The sequence below is a fragment of the Ovis canadensis genome, chromosome 5 (assembly GCF_042477335.2).
Source record: "Ovis canadensis isolate MfBH-ARS-UI-01 breed Bighorn chromosome 5, ARS-UI_OviCan_v2, whole genome shotgun sequence".
Classification (NCBI taxonomy): Eukaryota; Metazoa; Chordata; class Mammalia; order Artiodactyla; family Bovidae; genus Ovis; species Ovis canadensis.
In genome coordinates, this window is record NC_091249.1 from 120,791,460 (window position 1) to 120,816,235 (window position 24,776).

The following is a 24,776-nucleotide window of genomic DNA, read 5'->3' on the forward strand; positions in this document are numbered from 1 at the left end:
GTGCATCTGAAAGTTTCTATTGTGATCCAAGAAAAAGATTATTTCTATTTTAATAGTCAGATTGGACCCAGAGTCAAAGTGTTGTGTGGCTCTGGACCATTTCCTTTGAATGCCTTATATTTGGTCCAATAACCTCATCTGATGTTAGGTTCCTAAAATACTAAGTCTGTAGTTTCTCACTCTGAAAAACTGACATGGTTTCTTAGCATCTCAGTCTCTGGAACTTGTATAAATCTTTTGGGAAGAGAGAGATGGAATCTGTGTGTATACATATCTGAATCACTTTGCGAGGACATTTTGACTCACCTACCCTCCAACATAAAATAAAAATCAAATTTAAAACATATCATAAAATTATTCTTTGTTAATTTGAAGTGAAAAGTACTTCATCATGAAAAATTAATATAAAGTATTTACAAAAGTCTAAATTAAAGACAGGTAATTTAAAAAAAGCTTTGAGGCGAAATTCATGTGATGTAAACCTGACTGCTGTAAAGTGAGCAGTTCAGGGGCATTTAGTGCCTTCACAGAGCTGCACGAGTACTGCCTCTGTCTAGTTCTACAACATCTTCCTCACTCCGGAATAAAGCCTTACACCCGTATTGAGAAGTTACTCCCCCAACCGCTGGCAACCTCAGACCTGCTTTTGGTTGCTATGTATATACCTATTCTGCCTATTTCATATAAGTGGAATCTTATAATATGTGACCATTGGTATGGGACTTCTTTCACCTAGCAAAATAAGGTTTTCAAGGTTCAACCATGTTATATAGCATGTATCATTATTTTGCTCCTTTTTATAGCTCAGTAATATTCTATTATATGTATCTACCACAATTTATTTATCCGTTCATCCATTGATTTGTATTTGAGTGGTGTTTACCTTTTGGCAGTTGTGAATAGTACTGCTTTAAACATCTGTATACTAGGATTTATTTGTGTGCCTATTTTCAGTTAATTCTGAGTACACACTAGGGAATATGGTAATTCTGTGCTTAAGTGTTTGAGGAACCCCCGAATGTTTTCCAGATCAAGCTTTGGAATATAATTGTTTTGGAAACGACTTGGGATGGATCCAGACACCACAACCTGCTTTGCATTTTGCATGTCAGCAATGCTGTGGAATAGATTTGTGCAGGTAGTTGTCATTGTAAGAAGTTGGCTAAGCTGTTCTAGTTTCCAGCAATGTAGTTTCTTAACTTAATACTTCAGGGATACTAAGCCTCACCCTTAGTCTGTCTTCCCGCGTGCTGGCAAGCTTTGAGGAGTCCCACCACTCCTCAGAATCCGCAGAACATGGCAGCCCTGCTGCTTTCCACAGCGGTTCTTCTCTGGGGCGGCCATTACTCTGAGGCTGTATTCCTAAGGAGAGCAACCACAAGATGAAAGAAAGGACTGTAATCTTTTTTTAAATGGAGACATTTTCTTAGATAATGAAACATTGCTAAGCACCTTCTTGTTGATTCTTACAGCAGCCCTATAAGGGAGCCAGTGCTGGACTAGGGAGCCTTAAATACTTATCAGTAAAATCCACTCTCTAGAATGTGTTCTTAATCCTGTTTGCCAGATTCTCTATATTACATGGCCTTTAAAATCTCTCTTACTGCTAAGCAATTATGCCAGTAAAATTCTGCCTTTTAATCAGAGCATATTTTAGTTGAATTTCAAGCTGACTAAAGTATTTACCAAATACTTTAATTCAAAATTCTAATTCCAATATCTGTAAGAGCCAGACCTAAATTTAGCATGTCATAGAATAAAGACATGTTTCCCCGGTGGCTCAGATGGTAAAGAATCTGTGTGTAATGCTGGAGACCTGGGTTTGATGCCTGGGTCGGGAAGATCCCCTGGAGAAGGGCATGGCAACCCACTCCAGTATTCTTGCCTGGAGAATCCCATGGACAGAGGAGCCTGGCAGGCTGCAGTCCACAGGGTCACAGAGAGGCAGCCAGGACCGAGCAACTAAGCACAGCACACATGAAGGTCATTGGCGGGCCGTGAGGGGCTGCTTTCAGCAGGCTTTCATGTTAACTTCACAAAGCGCTGAACAACACACCCTCTCATCACAACCTGAAAGTGGCTGAAAGACATAGACCTGAGTCTTTAAGACACCATACAACTCCTAGAAAAGATCATAGAAAAAACAGTCTCTGACATAAGGCATACCAGTGTTTTCTAAGGCCAGTCTCCCAAGGCAATAGAAATAAAAAGGAAATAAGCAAAGGGGACCTAATCAAACTTACAAGCTCTTGCACAGCAAAGGAACCTAAAAACAACACGAGAACACAACCCACAGAAGGGCAAGAAATATTTGGAAGTGATGCGATTAACAAAGGCTTCATTTCTAAAGTATGCAAGCAGTTCATACAACTCAACAACAAATAAACAACCCAATAGACATTTCTCCAAAGAAAAACAAATGACCAACAGGCACATGAGAGGATGCTCAGCATCACTAATTATCAGAGAAATGCAAATCAAAGCTGCAGTGGGGTGCCACCTCACAGCAGTCAGAATGGCCATTGTTAAGTATACAAGTCATTGCGGGAGAGGGTGTGGAGACAAGGGAGGCCACTGTTGGTGGGAACGTAACTGGGTGACCCACTGCAGAAAACAAGACGGGGCTCCTCAGAAGACCAAGCGCAGCGTCACCACATGGTCCAGCCAGCCGGCGCCTGGGCACATGCCCAGGCAACACTCTAACTCAGAAAGAGGCGTGCACCCCTGTGTTCACAGCAGTCGGGTCAGGGAAGCAGGCTGAGCCCATCGCAGGTGGTGGACACGGATGACAGCTGGCTCCCGGGCACACACCCAGGCAACACTCTAACTGAGAAAGATGCACACGCCCCTGCGTTCACAGCAGCAGGACAGGGAAGCAGGCTGAGCCCATCGCAGGCAGGTGGACACAGAAGACGCGGTCCATGCACACAGTGGGCTGAAAGAGAATGGAATGACGCTGTTTCCATGACATGGGTGCAACTGGAGACTGTCATACCAAGTGAAGTAAGAAAGAGAAAGGCAGTGCCGGGGTCCAGCCCCGGTTGGATCCAGGGTATCTTCAGGGTGATGGCGTCGGTGACTGAGATTTAAAGATAAGGAAAGAATGAGAGTGAATACTATAGTGGAGAAAATAGAGGAGAAAAGAGGCTGATGTTCCTTGGTTTATACAGAAAATCAATAACGTCTTGAGACAAGAGACTTGCACTATCTACGTAGGCCACAGGCACCCTCCTGGTCTCCCAAGGGAGAAAAGACATGGGGCACCTTCACGTTCAGGTCTTAGAAGCCCAGGCAAATGAGTAGACACAGCAGACCTCTGTGGTCCAGATGGGAACTAGCCTGAAAGAAGAGTAAGAAAGAGAAAGGAAGAAAGACACTGGGAGACCAAGCTTCTTCAGTGAGTGAGGCCCATCACTTTATTTTCAGAGAGAGCTTTTATACCCTGAGTTGTACATACAGCAAGGTGAAAAATGCAGAGTCAACTCAACATTCCATCAGTATTAACTTTTATCGCTACCAGGTTCTTTCCTGCAAGAGTCTTATTTTTTTGTACATTATCTTCTGGCCCAGAGGCCTGTTGATATTTTATGACCCCTTTTTGATAAAGGTTGGTCAGCCAGAACAATAATTTTCCCTTAAAGTGTTTCTTCTTAAATTCCTAGCCTGTGTCACCCTTAAAGTACAGAGTTACATTTTTATGGAGCAAAGATTCAGCAGGTTACAGCAAAGAAAGAACTTATTAACTCAAAGTCTAATGTTGCTAATGCTAAGGCTACTGCTTGTTTTTTCTACATCTTGACTATATGCACTCCCAGAAACATAATGGATAAGGGATGTGAGAACTTGGCAGCAAGCATTGGCTCAACAGTGTTGCAAGAATCTGGATAAACCTGCCAAGTAAACTAGAATGCTAACAGGGGGTTTGAATTGAAACACTCTTATCTTGTCCAGTATATTTATTAGCTAGAGCCCTAAGTTGATTTTTTCCAGAAAAAGGTGGTCGCGGATAGCCCCCTGTTAATGTCAGAAGAGTTGGTGAAAGGCATAAAATAGTAAGACAGACAGATTCTGATTTGGGGGTAGATGCTCGAGCAGGTCCAGGGGGTCCCTCGAGTCCTGATCCGCCTTGCTCGTCAGGTCTCTCCACATGACCTTGTCATGGGTGGGATCGGCCCAGGGAGTCCCTCGAGTCCTGCATGACCTTGTCATGGGTGGGATCTCCTGTGCTGGCTCCCGGCAAGGCACCATAGACACCACGTACATGCAGAATCTAAAGCATGGCACAAATGAACCTGACTGTTAAACAGAGTCACAGACACACAGAACCAGCCGGCAGTGGCCAAGCAGGAGGGGCTGGGGTTAGCAGGTATGAGCTTTCATGTACAGAATGGAGAAACAGGGCCCCACTTTATATGTTTATATACAGAGAATATTCAGTGTCCTAGGATCAACCATAAGGGAAAAGAATATTTTTTTAAAATGTGTGTACGTGTATAACTGAATCATCTTGCTGTACAGCAGAAATTAATACTGTAAGTCAACTATACCTCAATAAAAATATTGATAAAAAAATTTTTAATGCAGAACAGTTTAGCTGAGGGAGAGATTTCTAACAGGATGAGAAGGAAGTCAGGAGTGTTTATTACCCAAACCAGTGAGGGAGTTACTGAGTGTGTGCTTGTCGCGAGCGGCATTAGGCATTACTGACATAATGGAGGCACGGCACCAGCCCTCTCTCCTGATTGTGTAGGCATGGACCCGGAATGAAGGAGTTAGCTCTTGTGATTCTGACTTGTTCTTTCCTTTCTTTGGTTGAGTTGGCTGGAAAGAATATTAAGGTGCTTATTGTTCCTAAGAGAAGTGTGAGAAAGCACAAAGCCTTCTGCAGTTGTGCCCAGAAAATAATCTATAAAGTAACCATTGACATTTGTTCAAGGATTTTTGCAAAGAATGTTCCAGGATGAGCATGTAGGCCGCAGCTTGAGGCCACGGGAAGGATTGTTATCTGAGACCTGTTTTTGAGGGAAATGTTTATGGCAAAGGAAGTTTGCTGAGCTTCAGCTCAGTTCAGTCGCTCAGTTGTGTCTGACTCTGTGACCCCATGAATCACAGCACGCCAGGCCTCCCTGTCCATCACCAACTCTTAGGGTTTAGGAATAATTAAGAATACTAGAAGCCTTTTTAGGAGATAGTGAGCTTAGGATACTAGGGGCAAGCAGGATTAGAAAGATAAGAAATAAACTGAGGAATGCAGTATGCAGCCCAGAATAAGCATGCAGTGTAATCACAAGGAAACACGATTCTGGGAGAATCGCTGCAGCAGGAGCTCTGTTTGAAGGGCAACAAGGAGACAATAATCTGTGTGAGAGGGAACTGAAAATGTCAAACCTCTGACCTAATGCTTTTGTCAAAGGATAGAAGAAGACCTGAGGCTTGACATAAACGTGTAGTCCCGCGCCCCGAGTCGGAGGCTGCATCGTTCCCCGCCGACACCGCTCATCCCATCAGGCTGGTCCGCTGGCTGCTGGAGCTGGACTCCACGATGCTCACACGTCTCAGCAAACCTGAGACACGTTTCAGTTCTCCAAGAATAGAATTACTGAAGATTGGCTCTAAATCCTAGCATTTTTTAACAAGAGAAAACATACTTTATGAAAGTCTTATTTATTGTTCTACATGGAGATGTAATTTAAAGCATGGCTGCTGTAATTAATACTATATTGTATATCTGAATGTTGCTAAAAGAGTAGATCCTTAAAGTTCTCATCACAAGAAAAAAATTTTTTGTGACAGTGGATGATAGTGTTAACTAGACTTACTGTGATTATTTTGCAATAGATACAAATAGTGAGTCATCATGCTGTACAACTGAAACTCATATGTTATATGTCAATTATACCTCAATAAGAAATACTAATTAATTCCTTAAAATAATCCAGTTAAAACCAGATTCAAAAGTCAGGTCACAGAGTTAGGTTATAAGCTTTCACTTCCAGAGTGTGATTTTGGTTTACAGCACAAGTGGCCCTTCTTGACCTCTTCCCAGATATCGTCTAACAAAAAGGCATTGAGTTCTCTGGGCTGTACACGTCTTTGAAGAGTTAACTAGTCTAAACTAGTGGCCATTGAATAATTTTCATAAAAAGCTTTAAATCATTGGATGTCAGGCATGAAAAAAGTTGATGTACAGACAAGGCAACTAATCGACTCACATAGTGAATGTCCATAATTATTGTCTAGTAAGAAGGAAACTAATTCACACAGCTGGAGATGATGATCCCCCAGAACGCTCCAATCTCTGACGTCAGAGCAGTTAGCATAGCACTATTGTGCTATTTCCTTGTACTGTTTGCAAGAAAGAGAAAAAGGCCATCCTACCCAAATTAACAAGACATTTTTAGAGGCTAGGCATTTGTAAATCAGGGCATTTATAAATCAGGCATTTATAAGGCAGAAGTATGTTGGAAAATGTTGGAAATTCATAGCCTTTTTGCTTCCGCTCCTTGATGTCACATTCATTCCAGAAGGTATCTTTGTTTGGCTTTTATCTCTGTGTTTGTCTAGAAGATTATCACGGGAAAAACAAAACCAAGAGCTTAGCTTATGTAATTCAGTAAAACAGGTGCACCAAGATATTTTGACAAAACAAGGCACCATGTAATTTAAAGAAGTTGTTTTTATCAGTGAGCTGTTAATTTCTACTCTATTCAAAACACATAAAAATGAATTTTCCATAAATGAAACTGTCAGTGGAGAAAATGAGACCTTTAGGCATGTAAGAATATCTGTCAACAGTGAAGAGTAAAAAAACTAAAGTTAAGAAACTTTCCTTGCTTCTCTAACTTTGTAATTTCAGTAGAAAGAAATTGAATGCAGGCAGAAAACAAAATTACATAACTCCCAGCTTATTTAATCTCCTAGGCATTGATGCATACAAATTTATATCTTTTTTATATAAACCATCCAGCTCATTTAGAGGCCACAGAGAGAGTAAGCTTGCACAGTGAGTGAGTGTGTGTTCTTGGTGGGGAAATGTGATTTGGAAGGTGGTTTGGTTAAACTAACAACCTGAAGACTGTTCATTTAATTGGTGTATTACTCCTCCTGGAAAGCAAAACGAGGCAAGAGAGTAAGATCACTAATTGTTGAGTCCCTGGTAAGTTCAAACATGTGACTGACACAGACATACACAATCAGAAATTGTCACCTGCTCACCCAGTGCGCTGGCTGTGATTTGTCCGCCCTCCAGGGAGATACAGTTCTGAGAGTGACGTGTGGAGCTTCGGCATCCTGCTCTGGGAGACCTTCAGCCTGGGGGTCTGCCCCTACCCTGGAATGACAAACCAGCAGGCCCGGGAACAGGTGGAAAGAGGTGAGTTCAAGACACAGGGTAGCAGTGTTCACGGCTGACACCGGGGCAGGCTGAGGCTGCGTCTGCTTTTCCCAGACAGAGGAAGGCGATGCTGTTTGGGTACGTGATAGACACAAGTGTGTGTGTGTTTAGTCACTCAGACATGTCTGACTCTGTGACCCCATGGACTGTGGCCCACCAGGCTCCTCTGTCCATGGGATTTCAAAGGCAAGAATACTGGTTGGGTTGCTGTTTCCTTCTCCAGGGGATCTTTGCAACCCAGGGATCGAAGCCAGGTCTCCTGCTTGGCAGGTGGATTCTTTTATCACAAGCTGTCAGCAAAGCCCAATCAAAAAGGTGTTGGTACATCTGCACACAACAAAAACCAATGACAAAGCCTTGGAAACATCCCAGCACCTTGGAAACAGAAGGCTCTAGGCTCTTCTTCCACTGCCTCTGCCTAGCACAACATCTGCAAGGCTGTGCCGTTCACTCTTTTCCAGGGAAACAGTTAAGAGGCTCAGGAACAGTACCTGTTTTTTATTCTGTGCCAAATAAACACCGTTAATGTCCCTACTAATTGAAAGGTAGTTAGACTCCAGAAAGAAGTTGACAGTCTTGTAACAGTTCTGAAGAAACCCGGTGGTATTCTCAGACCAAAGGCAGGCCTGAGCATGCGATGCTGACACCCTCGCGTGGACCTGTGTGTCCACGGCTTCCAACAAATGCCAGCGCCCTAGCTTCAGGCCCCCCCACGGGGGCATGGTTGTAGGGTTGGGGGCAGGAGGGTGGCTTGACAGCATCCTTCCTAACCCTGAGGACATGCGGACAGGCACACGCATCCCACCCAGCACCCTGCTGGGACACTGCCTGGTGACTGTGAATTAAAGACTCTTCTCAGCTGTAAAGCAATATGACTTGTATTCATGCTTATTTCACTTTTGAGGTAATGTTTCTAAATCCTCATCCTCTCTTCACCTTCAGAAACCTGAGCTGAAGAGGTGGTTTAAAAAAAAGAAAAAAACTGCCCACAGCATCTAAAAGCTAATACTTGGAGCAGCTAAAACGTACGCTTGTGTGCGCTGTTTCCCACATCAGGCTTTGTTCATTTGTCACAAACACAAAATGGGTTCCTGGCACTAGAAGTAATGCTGTTGCTCTGTAATATTAAAACCTGCATTACTTACAGAAAAAAAAAAAAAAAAAACCAGCCTGCCCTAAAATGGCATTTTTGTTTCTGTTAACCGACAACATAGGGTACTGCAAACTGCGCGATGCCCTGTGTGAACAGTGATGTCTGGTTATCCCCATCCTAAATTCTTTGTCCTTCCCTTGTGTCTTCAGGATACCGGATGTCAGCCCCTCAGCACTGCCCAGAGGACATATTTAAAATCATGATGAAGTGCTGGGATTATAAACCCGAAAACCGCCCCAAGTTCAGTGAACTTCAGAAAGAGCTCGCGGCCATCAAGAAGAAGATCACGTAGTGACGGAGCCGCGTGGACGCGGCCTCTCCTCCCGCAGAGTAATACTGTTCTCCTTGTTAACCATGAGTGTATACCGTGTTGTGTGCAACCGTCTTCTAAGGTTACTTTTTTATTAACTGTTTTTTAAAATATGTGCTGTTTAAGAAAAAAAAAAAGGCATTGAAGCAGCAGTCCTTGCACGGGCGTGCCTAGCTCAGCCCCGCAGGAGCAGACAGGCACGGGCTCTTGCGTGCGGGGAGCCCGCCTGTCTTGCCCGCACCGGGAGCTCTGGCGCTCTGCAGGGCCGCTTTCCTTCAGGCCCGGCTCCCCGCTGCCGCCCCGGCCGCGGACCCCGCCCCGGCCGCGGACCCCGCTCCGTCCGTCCGTGCGCCGCCCGGCACGCCGTGTCTGCGAGGCATGTCCCGACCAAAGTCAGCTTTCTGCGCCGCCAGGGCGGGAGCGTGTTGGTAAATATCACTTCACACTGAGAACTGTTCAGACCTCCCAGGGGGTTTGTCTCCTTTCTCGCCAGAAATAAGCATAAGAACCCTCCCATTTCTGTCCTCCCAGTAAGGCTGTGGTTTTCCTCCTTTTTGTCGGAGATGGTGGCTGGAGTCCCCTCACAGAGCTGGCAGTTGAGGCCGCGGCTTTTAGAGGCCGTTTTGGACGGCTGTGACCTGTGGCAGAGTCACGCCTCCACACACACAGACACACGTGCACACACACAGACACACACACGTTATGATCTGAATTCATGAACAAGGTTCTGAGAAATGTTTTCAGGAGCTGTTAGGTACAGCCCTCTCGGCGACCAGAAATTGTTTAGGGAAGCTCCAATGCACAAGTCCCCAAAAGTCAGAGTGTGCTTTGAAGCGCCTTCATTTGAGAGGAGACATCTCGGATTCAGTTCCTTTCATCCGCGCCACTGTCCAGGGCGGTCCGAACTGAATGGCCCTAGTTCATAAGCATTCCTGTGTGTGCACCCGCGCATATGTGCACGCTCCCCCCCCCCCCCCCCACCACCACACACACAGACAATACCAGGAAGTCAGGCAGCTGGGGACGGAGTGGACGGCTCCGCAGTCAGAGGAGCATTATCGAGGAGGAAGCTGTAGAGGCGCCTGCTTTGTCCGCTCCCTGTTCACTTACTCTCACGGCGCTACCTGGGAACTCTTACCGTTGGCGGACAGCTGTGAGCGCAGCATGGAGATGTGTCACGGGGAAAACGCTGCCGGGTTTAAACTAGGATTCTCTTCGGCTGACTCTTAGCCGCATCCAGGGAACTTACCCCATGTTCTGTATATAGTTGCCTCAGGAAACACGTGTGTGTAAGAGACGGTCACGCTCAGGGGTAAATGTGGCCTGGGAGCTTTTAGTGCGTGCTCCGGCCTGTGTCCAGACGCACAGCAGCGATCCTTTGGTCTGCCGTTCAGTGCAGGCGTTTATGGGATGGAAATGCCTCCCGCCCCATCCACCCGCTTCCTCCTGGGAATATCACTGCGCAGGGAATAATGGTGAAGAGAAAAGGGGCTGTGTGTGTGTGAGTCTCATACGTTTCATGATTACCACATCCGGACTCAAATGAAAGCATAATAAACTTGCCCTCAAAAATAATGCAATACACAAGGCAACTTCTTTTAAAAGCAGCTTTGTTTCCCTTCTGTCAAATATGATGAGTAAGTGAAACCTTTTGATGGCATAAACTGCAGTAGATCACAGCACAGACTCAAGATTAAGAGCTCTACTCTACACTCACTTGCCAGCTTTCAAAAGCAGGAATAAAACAGGGACATTTCCGCCCTTTGCCAATGCTTCCAAGTGCACTTCTGTAGCATCCTTTATTAAAAACAAAAACAGCCTCCCATCACTTAGCAGCCCCAAAGCTTAGCTCTCAGCAAAGAGAGAGAATGAAGGTTTGGGCTTTAATTTTGAGAACAAGACCTGAAGCTTAATCTTTGCATTCTGGTGGAAAGAACGAACACGGCTTTGATATTTCACTCATCCAGGCCATTAGAATTTACAATTCACATCATATCTCTATGCTTAAATTAAAGAAGCTTTTCATAACATCGTGACATCCGCAGCATTTAAATTCTATCTTATTCTGTATCCCAAAGCAGGCTGTGGTATAGTTCAGGATTAATAACTTCTTTCAGGGTCATATCAGTTGTATAGAATATTCACTTTAATAATAGGCACATGCATTATGAAAACCTTATGCAGACCACTTTTTTACCATTAATTTTGTTGTGCTTAAAGCATAATTTATTCATCCCTTCTGTCACTGATAATTATTGGAATTATGTACTTTAGGAGGCTAATCCATACCCAGAAAGCTCACTTGCAAATACTCCTCTGAATTTGAAAGTTGATGTAGGGAAAGAGGGCTTCAGAAACATACAAAATAGACTTGTTTAGTAAGGAAACAGTGGTAACCAAAACTGCCGCTGGTCTGAATGTAATTCAGCCAGGCCACGTCTGTGTTGTGAGTGGGTTTTCATTCTCTTGCATCTCTTCTCCTGTTCCGTTTCTGCCGTCATTCCTTAAATTTATGACTACAGAGTAGGGGGCAGGTGAGCCCAGGCAGCTGGACCCTCACCTGCATTTTTCTGTCTTGAGTCACCAAGGAACCTGTATGAGAAATAGACAGGTCGGTCATCATTTTTCAAGGAAAGAAATCTTTTACTGTCGGGTAGGCATTTATTTATCAACACAAGAAACCTAAAATTATTTTGTGTTCCATGTAACCTAAGGTTACTTCCCAAAGCCAATATTCTCTTTCTCTTCCAGGAAATAATAATAAAGGGTATCAATAGGCTTAGTTTAGATGCTCAGACCCGGAGGTTTCATTTCAGTCCCTCCTGTCACTGGGTCCCAAGTGACAGATCTCACGTAAACATTTCTCTTTTACCTCCCAAATTTAAGTCAATATAGTTCTTCATCCATAATCCACCGTTCGGTCACAAATACTGCATCACTGAAGCCTCTCACTAGCATTATCAGTGTAGAACGTGAGTCTAAGTGTCCCAGCCAGCTTTCATGCCTCACAGCTTTCTCATTTGAGGGTCGTTTCTCAAGGAATGTTCGGCCACCGGAACAGTCTTCGTCCCCTTTAAGCACAGGCCGAGTTTCTTGTGTCTGTCCCCTCGTGTTTCAGCTGTGCCGCGCGGCCTCACATGAAGCTTGGCCACTACCACTGAGATAGCCACAGCGCCACAACGCTGGTGTGGCACCTCGTGTTTCAGCTGTGCCGCGCGGCCTCACATGAAGCTTGGCCACTACCACTGAGATAGCCACAGCGTCACAACGCTGGTGTGGCACGTGTCATGAAGGAAGTGTTTTAATTATATGCCACACACCGAGGACCTTATAGTGGGGTAAGCACAGAAACGGCAACACAGAAAGTCCCGTCAAGGTCGTCGTTCAGTTACCTCAGTCACACCGCTTCCTGGTTTATTCTGGTGAGACGGGTGCACCTGAAAACCTTCCTGAGTGTGCCCTGTGGGCCCCGTTCTGGGGCTGTGTGTCCTCTGAAGTGAGATTAGCTGATATTTTCTAAACAGAAGTAGTTTGCCTTAACCTTCCTTTTACATACACATACTCCCCCATCACAAGATTGGTATTTTAGATGTTTCCTATCAACAGAATTGACTGTCTGTAAACACTGTTCTGAGTCACATGAAGACTAATTTTTGTATTTAGGAGGTCACAGCCCTCACTCAAACAGAATAAATGCAAAATACGAAAGACAACAAAGGGGCAGATAACTGCAGAAGACACGGTTTCTTTATGTGTTCATATGTTAATTAAAGGAAAAAGATTTTATATGAAAATGAGTTTATATTACACTTCCATTATACTATTAAGTTAGCATGAAAGTTTACCATTAAAATAAAGTGTTACCTCTTTTATTACTAACTCTGATTTGCTTATAAATACCAGAAAATTTTTTATTAAATATTTTAGTTTTATTTATTTTCTCTCTTTTGAGTTTCATATCAAGTCTGAATACTGTATTATTTGGGAGGATCCAAAATCACATCTTAATTTCTGCCAAAGAAAATACACTGATTTAGAAGTCAGGATTTCACATACCATGATTACCTACTTGAAGGAGATACTGGCGCAGTTGCAGAGTCCCATAAAATTCTCCTTTAGAAGACAATGCTGTAACACAGAAGGTGTGTAAACTATATGTCTCAGTCATAATTCGATTTAAGGGAATATTTATTACCCCTTTGAAACCATCCTACTGCCTCATGCTGATTCAAAGGTTACATTCTGAATTGTTAAGTGTAGACATTAAAACTCAGCTGCCTAGTAAGGACTGAGATTCTGAGGTGGGAGGAAAACCCTACTGTACTAAATTCCTGATCACTTTAAATTGTGGAGAAGTGATGAGCGTAGGCTTCAGCACCTCTGCTAATTAGACGCCGAGGCGAGCATGTGCAAAGAAGGAAGAGAAAGATTCCTCTGCGGCAGGAAGACTCAGCCCCTACGGAGACTGTCAGGTAGTTAAAGTGGAACCAAGACTCTGACGGTGTCGCTGGGGGGCCTGAGGAGGGTAGGGCCAGCAGGTCAGCGCCTTCCCCCACGCAACGTTTAGCAGAAGCAGAGAGGTCACCTGCCAGCGTGGGGCCTTCGTGCAGGCGAGCCAACCCCTCTCCCGTCCACGGGAGCTGTGTCCCGTCCCTCACTCTGAGCTGATGCCTTGCTGGCTGACACACGCTCACAGTCTGGACAGCTTGCAGGTTTGGCCACGTGTGTTCAGACTCAACAAAGACTACTCAAAGTCTCTCTATATGTGAGTTAGTGATCCTGTTTCGTAAAGTCAATCACTGATTACTCACACCTTACTAGAAATGTGGTTGCAGTGGGGCTGGTCACATAGAAGGGAGAGCATGCTGAGATCAATGCTGCTTCACCTTGCGGCAGATGTTAACTCACGGGCTCCGAGAGGCACCCCAGGGACACCTTCCTGGGATGAGCTCTGCTCTGGGAAAGCATGCAGTCCAGCAGGGTGGGAGGAAAACGACCGTTGAATAGCAGTGCTCCTTGTCTTTACACTGGTGGCATGGGAGGGAAAGCAATCTGGGCACCATCCTGAAGCCCATCTCTGCACAGCCTGGCCAGCCAAGGTCAGACACGGAAGGCAGGGCAGAGACTCCGGGAAGGAAGACCAAAAGGCAGAAAGAGCAAGCACGGAGAACCAGCACGGTGACTCGGGGGCTCATCCGCCAGCAAATGCAGGCAGCTCAGCGAGGGAGGGCAGCCCTCAAGGGGAGTTTTGAGCTGCTTCCCGCTGTATGTTACTACAGTCATGTAGGTCTTGAGTCCCTGCAACATTTCTTAAAGGACACCAAGTCAGCCATTGATCTGATTTTCTCTGCGTTCCCGGTACTCTCAAGAGGAAGCCACTGTTGCATGGTTCTTCTGGAAGAGGGCAGACACGACAGGTTCAGCCCACCTCTTAAGCAGTGAAGAGCTGAAGGTGGTGCACGTGTGTCCGAGGGGTCAGCGCTGGAGGAAGACTGCAGTGAGAGCACCCACGCTGTATTTTATGCAGGAAAAGGTCCCTCCTGAGGGCCTCCAGCTTGCGATGTGAACAGATTTCCGCTTCCCTCCTTGCCAGCAGGCTTGTAGGAGCTTCCAGAGAAGAACATTTAAGAGTCACTAAAAAGATTCACATCTTGAATTCAGACATTACCTTCCCAAACGTTACCGCTGAAGTCAGAAGATATGAGTGTTCTACGGAAGAATGAAATGTTCTCAGTAATGGTAATGAGCCCGGTAGCAGCAATTTGTAATAAGGTAGCAGCCTTATCCATTTGGGAGCTTTTTCTCAATGTCTGCCACGTCAGGTTCAAGGAACCCTGCTGGGTGCTAGTTCGTCTGTTTTCTTTTTTTTTCTTTCTGGTTGGTACTGATTTTTTCCTCTCACACCCAGTTTCTTAATCTTTTTAACAAAACAGAAGCGCCTTCTCTCATCAGCTTTTATCAGACAGTGTCTTCATCAGCCTAGACCAAAGAGCTTCTCAGGTGCTCAGGGTGCCTCCCAGGGAGCTCCCAGGCATCCACCCACCAGGTCGACGGCACACGCTCTGTGAGAGGCCCCGGGCAGATGCAGCTCGGAACACCGAGAGGCCGTGTCATGGTCTCTGGAGGACACGGGACGACTGGGTGGCGTGTGCGTGACCAGTCAGCTCTTGGGAGACTGTCCCAGGACGCAAGGACCAAGACGCGCCCGGGGAAGCAGCCTGCTGACTTGGCCAAGGAAGCTCGTTAGGTGACCTAACTCCTCCAGAGAAATGCCAAAACACTAATGGCTGTTTTCAGCCTCTGGAGATTTTCAGTCTTCCCACTCCACTCTTCTCTGCCAGTAAGTTTTATTGTTTCCTTCACTCTCCTCTTGTCAGGAAATGTCTGAAAGTATTTCAGTTGTACAGTGTCAAAGAGTTGTTTCATCGCTTCAGAAATGAGGGTAGCAATTATGAAGACTCCAATTTAAAATAAGGCATCCACCTAGAGATTCAGACCCCAAAGCGCCATTGTGTTGAAACCAAGCTCTGCCTTCAAGGTTCTCCCAGAGCAGTACTCTTCCTCCAAAGCCAAACATCACTGTCTTGTCTGTGGACATCTTAGAATAAGCACCTTCCAGAATCTATCCAAAGCAGATTCTAAAATGACACACTAAGGAACCAGATTTCAACAATTAAAGTGATGACAGAAACACTATTTTCATCTCTCTGTACTCAGTTAAAACACCCCTGAGAAAACTGGAACCACCCAGGCAGTTCATCTTAGCAGCAGCTAGTGTCTTATTTTGAAAGAATAGGACAGATGTTAGTGGGAAATAGCAGTGTACACAGGATGAGTATAAGATGGCCATTAAAAAAATAAATCCCAATTCCCACATTAAAACTGAAAAAATCTGAGGATGAAAAACGAAGTTGTTTCCAAACTTATTTATTTTCTTCATGTCAAATTGTACAGCCTTGGTGGGGGTCATCTTTTGGGTTACCTGAAAGATATTTATGAAGCAAAAAACTAAATGCCCTCCCTCCAACCCCTGATAGGAACTTAAATTTCTAAGTGCCCTGGATTCAGAAATGTAAGGGCTAAGAGGGAATCTTGAAAGTTATTACTGAGATCCCAGGCAAGAGGACCATCCTGGCAGTTTTGCAAGCTTGTTAATCCATGTTTTTGTTTTTTCAAACATGAAAGAGTGGGGTGGGGGGTGGGGGGCCAAATATTATTACCTAGAAATTTTCCTTTTGCAAATAGTTTGACTTGGTAGAAGTAAACTTCCTTGCCTGCTGTTAAGAAATGACCAACTGTTGTAAGCAAATGCAGAGGGCATGGTGCCCAGAGCCACACTTAATGCGACTGTGAATGTTTTCCCCTAACCCAAAGTGTGGCAGGTCTTATCTTTAGACAACAAGATGCCATGGCGGCCCATTCCCTGCCGGACTAATTGCTTTGTGGAAGACCAATTCCAACAGAAATGAACTTCCTTGCCATGATTTCTCTTCTGATCCTAGGCCTTTCACACTTGAGATGCACAGAAAATATACATGTTTTAATGGAATTCACTATTTTTGACTTTCGTGTCAAAGAGATTGGTTCCAGAAGGCTCACCTGATTCCCCATAACAAGTATGTTTTATAATCCCCTGTGATTCTAAATCCAATCCCAGCTATAGGTTCTGAGCATCAAATCAAAATCAAAGATAAAGGGGACCTGCTAGACAGGGGTTTTGGTTCTTTCAGGTTCTTTCAGTAGCCAGAAAACATGAAGCTCCCTCTTGCTTGATGACCATTTCACCATATGAAGTGTCAGTTTCCCCATGCCAGCCTGCGACAGAACCAGACTCTCACCAAGGACCAGTGGCCATTCTCCTTCGGCACTGAGATTTCCTACTGAAACAGCTTGGCTGGGCAGAGGCGTATAGATTTCATGCTTACCTCATGCTAAATATATTAAAGCAGACAGCCTGCTTAAGTAACATGAGTCCAGCAGGGCTTGGTGGTGGTGTGAGTTCTGCTGACTTTACAGTATGGTTTCTTGGTGTTTTCTCTTGGTTTGGTCTGGTGAGTGCCCTGAACAATCAGACCTCTCTAAAGTCATAGCCATACAACCACATAGGGTTAGGAAAAGCCATATAAATACAGGAGAATCAGGCCAAGTTGTCACAGTTCCAGGAACAGCCCTGACTTCGGGGAGCGCAAGCACACGGGAAGCAAAGACAAAACGTACAGATGTTTTCTGGGCCGTTGGACGGTGGCACTCTGGCCCAAGGTGGATGGCCCCTGGTGCGGGCCACAGTGAGTGCAGCAGGAATGTGCCTTTCTGGGTTGCTCCCGCTCCCCTTTGTTAAAAGACAAGGGTTGGGGGTGCGGAGGAACGGGCCTGCCCTCAGCCCCCATGGTGCGGGCCTCCGCTGGGAAGCCTCGTTTCCAGCAGGGCACTCTGGGTCACGGCTTCCTTTCAGTACCAATGTTGTCAGGTTAAAGCACCTGTAGGCTTCTGTTGTTAGTTTAAAATAATATATTTGTGAAGCAGATTAAAGAAACACTGGAAATAGGGTGCCTCTCATTAAAAGCTCAAGTGTAAGACACATAAGCAAGGCCTTTGGTGAGTTTGTCTTGCTTTGTAAAACAAGTCTGAAAATGAATGAGATGGATATCTGGGTGGGTAGCTGTCTTGTCTTTTACCGTTTTTAATGCGGATCTGTATTTAACACTTATTTATTTGTTAGTTTTACATTCAGAAGAAATACACTTTGGCTAACATAGGGTGTTTTTAAATTGTTTTCTACTTTTTTAAAACACAATTTCATCATTTTTGTATGCGTAGATCATTTTTGAATAGCCCCTTTTTCGTTTCCAATAGACCAATTACCGCTCATAGATCGGTGGGACTTTTTTGTAAACTGTATTCTTATAATAAATGTAAAACATTTGTAGCAAACTGTGCCTCGTCTTGTTTAATCTTCCCATCGTGTTTATGTTTCTCTTCCTATTCCATATAAATATTCTCTAAGCAGAAGAAAAGGGAGGAGAGATTTCCATGGTAACTGGCCTCCTAGGGATGAATAGCGTTTAAGAAATTATTAGCTTTCAGTTTCTCTGTAATGAAGCTTATGCATTCTGATGACAATGGGCATGTGTTGCTTCCAGTCTGATCACTGCTTCCTCTGTTTAGAAATCGAGACTGAAGTTCAAGTCCCATTTCTCTGTGTGGACTGTTTGCCAGGGTTTCTGCAGCTGCTGCTTCATAGCAGGATTTGTTTAGACATAACAAGAGGATTCAGGGAAGAAAGGTGGCTGAGAGGGATGTTTGGAAAGAGACTCGGCAAGCCGCTGCTGTGTGGCAGTTACCCGTGTGCACCCTTGACGGCTTGTGTTCGGGGCTGGGCGGGTCACGGGGCCAAGATGCTGGGCTTCTGCTTCCCCTTCAGTCGGCAAGTCAATATCTTTCTAAGACGCAGGCTGTGGTATTTACATGGGCTCCCCTGCGCTACACCAGGCCCTGTCCCCTCCTCAGCCTTGCATTAGGAAGGGCAAGCACAGCCCTGTCCCCTCCTCGGCCTTGCATTAGGAAGGGCAAGCACAGCCCTCTCAGAAGCCCAGGTTTCCCACCAGGGGGGCGGGGGGGGGGGTGCAGCCACTCCAGCTTCTTGGGCCGACAGAGCCCACACGGCCCACTCTGAGCCTCCTGCACCCGCAGCACTCGGCGTGTCTGTGGCCCCCGGTGATCCCTTCACTGTAGCTCCTGACCATCTGTCTGCGATGGCACTCTCATCTCTAGCAGGCTTGACATCTGACGCAACATCCAACAGCCCCGTGCTGTTAGACTTCAGTTGAGCAGGACCAGGTGCGTCCATCACCAGGGGATGTCAGCTGTAGGACGGGAGCCCCACTCCCCAGTTCAGATGGACAGCATCTCTGAAATTCCCTGCACTTTTTAATGCCCTACCCTTCACCGTACCTCCCCCTCTGGATAACGATTTCTTCAGATGGTGGTAATGTGTGAAAAAACATAGGTGGAAGAATTCGTTTCTGTTAATTAAAAGTATTGGTGATGGTTCCTTCCGTGAGAAGCTGAGTCTCGATAAAGTGCGTTTTTTAATTCCCCAAATCTTCTACGATCGGACTGACCAACACACTCAGGCCCAACTCGAATACACCGCAACCAGGCGGCTGCTGCTCCTGCAAAGGCATCCAGAGTCAAAGCAGACACCGAGCGGGGCTGGAAAGCCTCTGCTCTCATCCCTGGCTGGACGCTCACTAGTCTGTGAAGTTGAACAAGCCACATCACTACGTAGGCCACAGTCCTCTCCCTTATAAAATAAGGAGGACTAAGTTATTACCTAATATTAAACTGGTTTTTGCTTCTCTGAAGGCATCCTGATTCCCTCTTCAGTATCTGGAGGCCCCACTATGGAAGCCCCAGGGCTGACCCATAATCTTTCTTTATTAACCCAGTTGGAGCCTTTCTCCGAGACAGTCTTGAAGGACAGGAGGCGCTGCTGCAGGGCACTGCTCCTAGGAAAACCTTGCTTCTAGGAGACTCTGGTGCCCCAGAGCGCACCAGTTTCCTCCCATTCCCAACCTCATTCTCTACCCTCCTGTTGACCTTGGGGCCTCCAGATGGCCTTCTAGCTCACTCCTCTCGCTAAGCTCCCCAGAGGGCACCTTTGCGGCCTGCAGCCCCGGATCCTGGCTGATAGAATGAATCTCTACAGGGATGCCTCTTCTGGCTTTGAGAGCCTGTGATCCCCCATGTCTTTGCGGGGTCACTGTGCAAAAGCCAAGTCTGCCCTCTTGCTTTTACAGAGTGGCTGTCAGAGTTCAGAAGTGATGAGAGGAAGGAAGATTCCCTGAAGGTTCAGCCATCCAACGCGCTGATTATCCAAACTGAGCCTTTTAATGTCTCCCCAGCCCTGGATGTAGGTAATTCAAAATTATAAATGTTTCTTTTGCAGTCTCCCTACAGCAACAGAGGCGCCATAGGATAGTTAAGTGATAAGGTCAATGGACTAGAACGTTGTGAGAGGCTAATTGATCTATCATAGTAATACAAATGCCTGGAATTAATAGAAAAATAAATGTCACCGGGAGCTGAGATACTGACAACCTTAGGGGCTATTCTCCCATGGCCTTGTCCCACCTTCCACTAGGGCTGGGTCTTGTTCGGTGTGCAGAGGGTCTTTCCCCTCCTGAAAACACATCCAGGCCCCACACACTTCCCTGTAGACCTCAATGAGTAATTGAGGGTAGAAGTCAATGAGTAATTGAAGCCTGTTGGGTCTTTAATCCCAAGTTAACTTTCCAGGCAGCCCCCGAAAGCCTTCCCCCTGCCTGCAGTCCCCATCTCGTCCCCTGCCAAATGTCAGGGGAAAGTACGACAGTGAAATGGCACAGCAGGACTCGAAGGAACACCGCGAGGGTGAGTGTGCCTTGGGAAAGGGCGAGAGCGGGAGAAGGCGGAGGGTTTGCCCACGCGCCCCTCACTGGAGCGCCTGGTGCAGCGGCTGCATCCCAGAATCCAGGTTTTCTCCATCCCAGAACCACCCGCGAGTCTTCCAGGGAACACCGATCAGAGACCAGAGCGTCTCACCTGCTGTGTCTGAATTACTGCCTCTAACCTCGATCAAATCAGGGGATAGGCAGCCGTCTGCGCAGCCAGGTTCACTCCTAAATTTCTCTTTATATCAAATCCCAGTCTCTCTCCTACATTGCCCTCATGCGTATGGAAGCTTAGAAATGCGAGACCAGCAAATTCACAAAAGCATCCACCCTCCCTCAGCTTCACTTCTCTCCCAGACTTCCTGCTTTCCCCCCTCCTGCCCGTCCTTTCGCTTGGTTTGAAATCAGTCCTGCATCAGATACCCTCACGGTTTACCCCAAAGTAGACGTTCCAGGAAAATAATCATTGGTGTATATAAAAGTATACTCCTCAAATACTAACTAGGGAAGACCAGAGCCCCCTACAAGGTTAAACATAAAGTAAGAGAGGGAAATTATAGATTTTAAAAGTCCAATTATGAAGAGCAGAGAAAGAAAGGAAGGCAAATATCTAGATTCATTAATAGAAGAAACTGACAAGGACTTAATCTCCAAAATACACAAACAGCTCATGCAGCTGTCAAACAAGCAACAACCCAATCAAAAACTGGGCAGAGACTCAACCCTGCAAATCAACTGCACGCCAATAATTTTTTTTTAATGGGAAGAAAATCTAGATAGACATTTATCCAAAACAGACATAACAGACGGCCAAACAGCACATGGAAAGAAGCTCAGCGTCGCGCAGAGAAACGAAAATGGAAGCCGCAGTGAGGCAGTCTGATGTCAGCACAGTCAGCGGAACCGTGCGGCCCCAGCAGAGAAAGGAGCACAGACCAACAGAGCAGGGCAGAGCCCAGGAGCAAACGCACGCGCTTTCTAGTCTTACGCCAAAGGGGCCCAGCGCACACGGTCTTGGAAGGATCGTCTCTTCAACAAATGGTGCTGGGAAAACTGAACAGCTACATGTGGAAAAATGAAATTAGATCATCTGTTAACACCGTACACAAAAATAAGCTCAAAATGGATTAAAGACCTAAATGTGAGACCGGACACTATAAAACCTTCCACTAGAGGAAAACCTAGGCAGAGCACTCTCTGACATAAATCTCAGCAATATCTTTTTCAGTCTATACATAGGTTCCTTAAAAACCTATACACACACATAAACACACACACACACCATATATATACATATATATATACACATATACATATATAACACACCATATATATATATACACACACATATATATAGTATATAGTTTCCTTAGAAAACCAGAAATAGAGCTACCATATGACACTGCAATCCCACTCCTGGGTATATCTGGAGAAAAACATGATCCAAACGGGTACAAGCATCCCAGTGTTCACTGCAGCACTCTTCACTATAGCCAAGACACGGAGGCAGGCAAAACATCCATCGATAGAGGAGTGGATAAAGAAGGCGTGATGTATATATATTAAGCATATATAATGGAATGTTACTCAGCCCTGAAAAAGAGTGAGATAACTGCATTTGCAGCAGTGTGGATGGCCCTAGAGATTGCCATACTCAGAGAAGGAGAAATATCTTTTGGCATCCCTTACATGTGGAGTCCACAAAGAAATGATACAGATGAACTTACTTACAAACCAGAAAGAGACTCACAGACTTTGAAAACAAACTTACAGCTGATGGAGGGAAGGGACAGGCGGGGAGTTTGGGATAGACAGGTACACGCTGCTGCATTTAAAACGGGCAACCAACAAGTACCCCCTCTAGAGCACAGGGAACTCTGCTCGGTGTTACGCGCCAGCCTGGATGGGCGGGGAGTTGGCGGAGAATGGATACGTGTACATGTGTGGCTGAGTCCCTTCGCTGTCCACCTGAGACTGTCACAGCATTGTGAACCAACTGACCCCAGCACAAAGCAAAACGTTTAAAAAAATGAGACGTCCTCTCCTTATCAAACTCTTATGAATGTGTAATTAAGAGCGACACGGGGTAGCTAAGTCTACATTCCCACTCCCCCTTGTGGCTACAAACTCTCGCTAATAATTCATGGGCATAAAATCAAGGAGATAGAATCAAAAGGTTATTTGGAGGAATTTCCAAGAAGCTTTTAAAATGAGGGGCAGATGGCTGAGGAAAGCCACTTTTTATGCTTTTTCTCAGTTCCCCTTCTAGCTGCCTGTGATACGGATTAAAAAGGTAAAGGTCCAGGAGCCACCGTGAATTAAATGGTGATGATGGATGGTGAGGAGGATGGAAGCGGAGAAAGACGGGGGACTCCGCCTCCCGCCTCCCGTGCAGACCTGCCCGAAACCTAGGGGCGGCTTCTCCGTCTTGCGACGGCCAGTCTGCTCCCCTCTATTTTGACGTTGGACAGTTCACAGCTTTTAAGCCTTACCCCATCCACTTCCCCTTGTGCCCACATCGAGTCAAGCTGATGAGACAACCTGGGTGCTCCCTCCTTTGACCTTGGCTAGAGATTCAGACCACACCGCCTCTGTCTGCATGAGTCCTCACTCTGGTTCCACCCTCTGACCATCACAGAGACTGAGGCCAGTGTACTGGTGTGAGTGCATGCTCTCACGCCATTTCAGACCTGCTGGAAACACCTCCCTTCCTCTCCCAGGGACCTCAATTACATTAACAAGAAAACTTTCCATGCCCTCAAGAAACAACAACAAAAACTACAATGAGGTATCAACTCACAGCAGTCAGAATGGCCATCATCGAAAAGTCTACACACAAATGCTAGAGAGGATGCGGAGAAAAGGGAACCCTTCTACACTGTTTCTGGATATCTAAATTCACAGAACTGCCATGGAGAAGAGTACAGAAGCTCCTTAACAAAACTAAAGATGTAACTGCCATATGACCCAGCAATTCCACTCTGGGCGTATATCCGGACAAAACCATAGTTAGAAAGGCCACATGCGCCCCAACGTCCACTGCAGCACTATTTACAACAGCGAGGCACGGGGGCAGCTTTTGTGCCCATCAGCAGAGAAATGGATGAAGGTTCGGCACATGTGTATACACGGTGGAACATACACGCAGTGAAACATCACCCAGCACAGAAGAGAGTGAACCGCCGCTATTTATAGTGACACTACCCAGCCGCAGAAGAGAGTGAATCACGCTATTTATGGGGACATCACCCAGCCACTGAAGAGAGTGAATCGCCACTATTTATAGGGACATCACCCAGCCACGGAAGAGAGTGAACCGCCGCTATTTATAATGACACTACCCAGCCGCAGAAGAGAGTGAATCGCGGCTATTTATGGGGACATCACCCAGCCACAGAAGAGAGTGAACCGCTGCTATTTATGGGGACATCACCCAGCCACAGAAGAGAGTGAATCCACGCTATTCATAGGGACTCTACCCAGCCACAGAAGAGTGAGTCGACGCTATTTATAGTGACGTTACCCAGCCACAGAAGAGAGTGAATCGATGCTATTTATAGCGATACTACCCAGCCACAGAAGAGAGTGAGTCAGCGCTATTTATAGTTAACAAGGATGGACTAAGAGATTAGCATATTAAGTGATGTCAGACAGAGAAAGACAAACATCATATGATATCATTCATATGTGGAATCTAATTTTTAAAAAACATACAAATCAACTTATTTACAAAATAGAAGCAGTTACCGATATCAAAAACAAACTTGTGATTACCAAAACAGAAATGGGATGGGGAGGGATAAATCAGAAGCCTGAGACTAACAAACACACATTATCATATACAAGACGACCAGCAGGGCCTGTTGCATAGCACAAGAAGCGCTGCTCAGCATCCTGTGATAACCTGTGTGAAAAAAAAATCCGAAAAAGAACGAAGATACGTGTATGTGTGACTGAATCACTTTGCGGAACAGCTGAAATTAATGTTAGGCAGGAAGTTAGCCATAAGCAAGAAGAGGCGGTCCCATCAGCTGAACGTCTAACAGCCACCTAAGCCCACCAAGCTGTTTGCCAATCCCACCCCAAACAGGCCCCCAGTATTCCAGAATGGTCAGCTGCTGCTAAGTTGCTTCAGTCGTGTCCGACTCTGTGCAACCCCATAGACGGCAGCCCACCAGGCTCCCCCGTCCCTGGGATTCTCCAGGCAAGAACACTGTAGTGGGTTGCCATTTCCTTCTCCAATGCATGAAAGTGAAAAGTGAAAGTGAAGTCACTCAGTTGTATCCGACTCTTAGCGGCCCCATGGACCACAGCCCACCAGGCTCCTCCGACCATGGGATTTTCCAGGCAAGAGTACTGGATTGGGTTGCCATTGCCTTCTCCGCCAGAATGGTCAGGGGACTGGAAAATCCCCTCTGGCTGAATGGCAGGACTTTCCCCACTCTGGCACATGAGCCCACCTATCTACCATGTCCTTAGATAACCTTT

General features: G+C 45.9%; 2 protein-coding genes across 10 annotated transcripts in view; one reads left to right on the plus strand and one right to left on the minus strand.

Annotated features, from left to right (window-relative positions):
• The window catches only part of FER (FER tyrosine kinase), a 475,599-nt gene extending 462,864 nt beyond the window's left edge, over positions 1–12,735 (plus strand). For all 5 annotated transcript variants that reach the window (XM_069592654.1, XM_069592657.1, XM_069592656.1 and 2 more), the window contains 2 exons: positions 7,250–7,372; positions 8,696–12,735. In XM_069592654.1, coding sequence (XP_069448755.1) covers positions 7,250–7,372; positions 8,696–8,838 — 266 coding nt within the window. In that variant the 3' untranslated portion in view covers positions 8,839–12,735. The remainder of the gene's footprint in view (positions 1–7,249; positions 7,373–8,695) is intronic.
• The window catches only part of PJA2 (praja ring finger ubiquitin ligase 2), a 244,142-nt gene continuing 229,995 nt past the window's right edge, over positions 10,630–24,776 (minus strand). For 2 of the 5 annotated variants that reach the window (XR_011257399.1, XM_069592665.1), the window contains one exon: positions 10,630–11,448. Coding sequence is in view for 3 of the 5 variants with exons in the window: in XM_069592665.1 (XP_069448766.1) it covers positions 11,437–11,448 (12 nt within the window). In the remaining 2 variants the exon portion in view is untranslated. Of the gene's footprint in view, positions 11,449–12,912; positions 12,985–24,776 lie in introns of all 5 variants that reach the window. The other 3 variants (XM_069592660.1, XM_069592663.1, XR_011257402.1) reach the window with 3 other exon arrangements.